The 1,585-nt window shown below is 43.1% G+C and overlaps 1 protein-coding gene across 1 annotated transcript in view; it reads right to left on the reverse strand.

Moving 5' to 3' along the window:
- The window catches only part of LOC109289799 (ankyrin repeat and KH domain-containing protein 1-like), a 204,498-nt gene that overhangs the window by 81,413 nt on the left and 121,500 nt on the right, over positions 1–1,585 (reverse strand). The window contains exon 8 of the mRNA XM_019506001.1: positions 205–442. Coding sequence (XP_019361546.1) covers positions 205–442 — 238 coding nt within the window. The remainder of the gene's footprint in view (positions 1–204; positions 443–1,585) is intronic.

Consider the following 1,585-nt stretch of genomic DNA (forward strand, 5'->3'; position numbering starts at 1 on the left):
CCCCCAACAGACTTACCAGCTGGACGCTGCTCTCCAAGCTTCTGGGCTGCACAACAGCAATCAGACTGGTATTGGCCGATATGTCTCATTATTAATCAGCCACCAGTATCAGCCCCAAAAATCTTTATTGGTGCGCACCTAACAGTAATGCTAAAAACTACTTTTATGGTCCAAAATAACAGTAATTTATAACTCTTGTCCCACCTTGTGCTAGTAGCAACGCCACCATCTCCTCATGACCTTCTCGGGCAGCTTCCATCAGCGGAGTATAGCCTTCATCGTTAACTTCCTCAAGATTTGCTCCCCTTTCTATCAGTAGAGCTGCTAGCTCTACATGTCCACCACAAGCAGCCAGTGTTAATGGAGATTCAAATGAATCTGCAGGCATGTTCACTTGAGCACCACTGTCTAAAAGCAAACGAGCTACTTCCACATGTCCATCCTAAGAATAGAGCAGGTGTTAAAGACAAAATCAGAAACATTCCAATTCATTTAAGAGGCTATTGTTACAAAAGTTCACACACCAGGGTCTAGAAAATGGTATTATAAAAAAATCCATCTGGGAGATCTGAGATAAGTAAAATATTGTTCTAGAGTACAAAAAACACACAATCATTAGGTTTCCATTAGAAAAGGAACATACAACATTATTACAAGTGTTGCTACTAATAAACAAACTTAAAACTCTTGATTCAGCTAAAATGATGCAATTTAAAAACAAATTAGATCTTTTTTATTGTCAGAGATTTAGGACAAGGATCAAGGCCTTCTTATATACTTGCACTGAAAAGCACTCTAGGCACTATAGTAATATCTATGGTACAGGATATGCTAAAAATAAATTTTTAAGCTAAGTAATCCTCCCACAGTCAGTGACCACTGCCAATAATAAAAAAGTGAATGCAGTAAGACAGTAGAGCTATAAATAGTTTTAAAAATTATTCGTTTAACCTCCTCTCACTATATTGGTTAAATGGTTAACCAACAATACAGCAGCTCAGACAGCTGCTGCTCAGAGCCCCACCCAGGGACCTTTGACAGAGAGGTGAGGAGGAGGTGGTGGCAAGCCAAGCCAAACAATACAGCCCACTGAAGCCCTGGGCTTGGAGGGAGGCCGCCCCTTATTGCTTAACAGATGAACCATTAGGTAGTCTACTGTTTTCCTCTTTAACCTCACAGGCTATGGGAGCTAGCTCCCTCACCTCTCCCCCTCTCTTGCTTGCCCTGCTGCATTCTGGTTCCTACAGACACCAGGCTGCTTCCCTCCCCCCTTGCCCCCTCCTTCCCCACCAGACTGTCTCCCACCCCACATTAGACAATAACCAGTAAGCTAACCGATTACTACTGGGCTTATCAATTAAAATGATTAGTCATTTAATCTTTCACATCTCTATAAAGTAGGGCCTGGTTTAAACTGCAGGCCCAGCTCACTAATAGCATGGCCTGATCATGGTGGGAGGCACTATTTTCATGCCTAGATCATGGCATCTTCACCCCATCCCATTGCTCCTGTTTGCTGATGGCTGCTGCAGGCTGAGTAAAGCATTCCCCAGCCAGGAGCAAAAAGTCTAGCAGCCCAGGGAAA

Source organism: Gavialis gangeticus, unplaced genomic scaffold (genome assembly GCF_001723915.1).
Source record: "Gavialis gangeticus isolate Ggan-Ray unplaced genomic scaffold, GavGan_comp1, whole genome shotgun sequence".
Classification (NCBI taxonomy): Eukaryota; Metazoa; Chordata; order Crocodylia; family Gavialidae; genus Gavialis; species Gavialis gangeticus.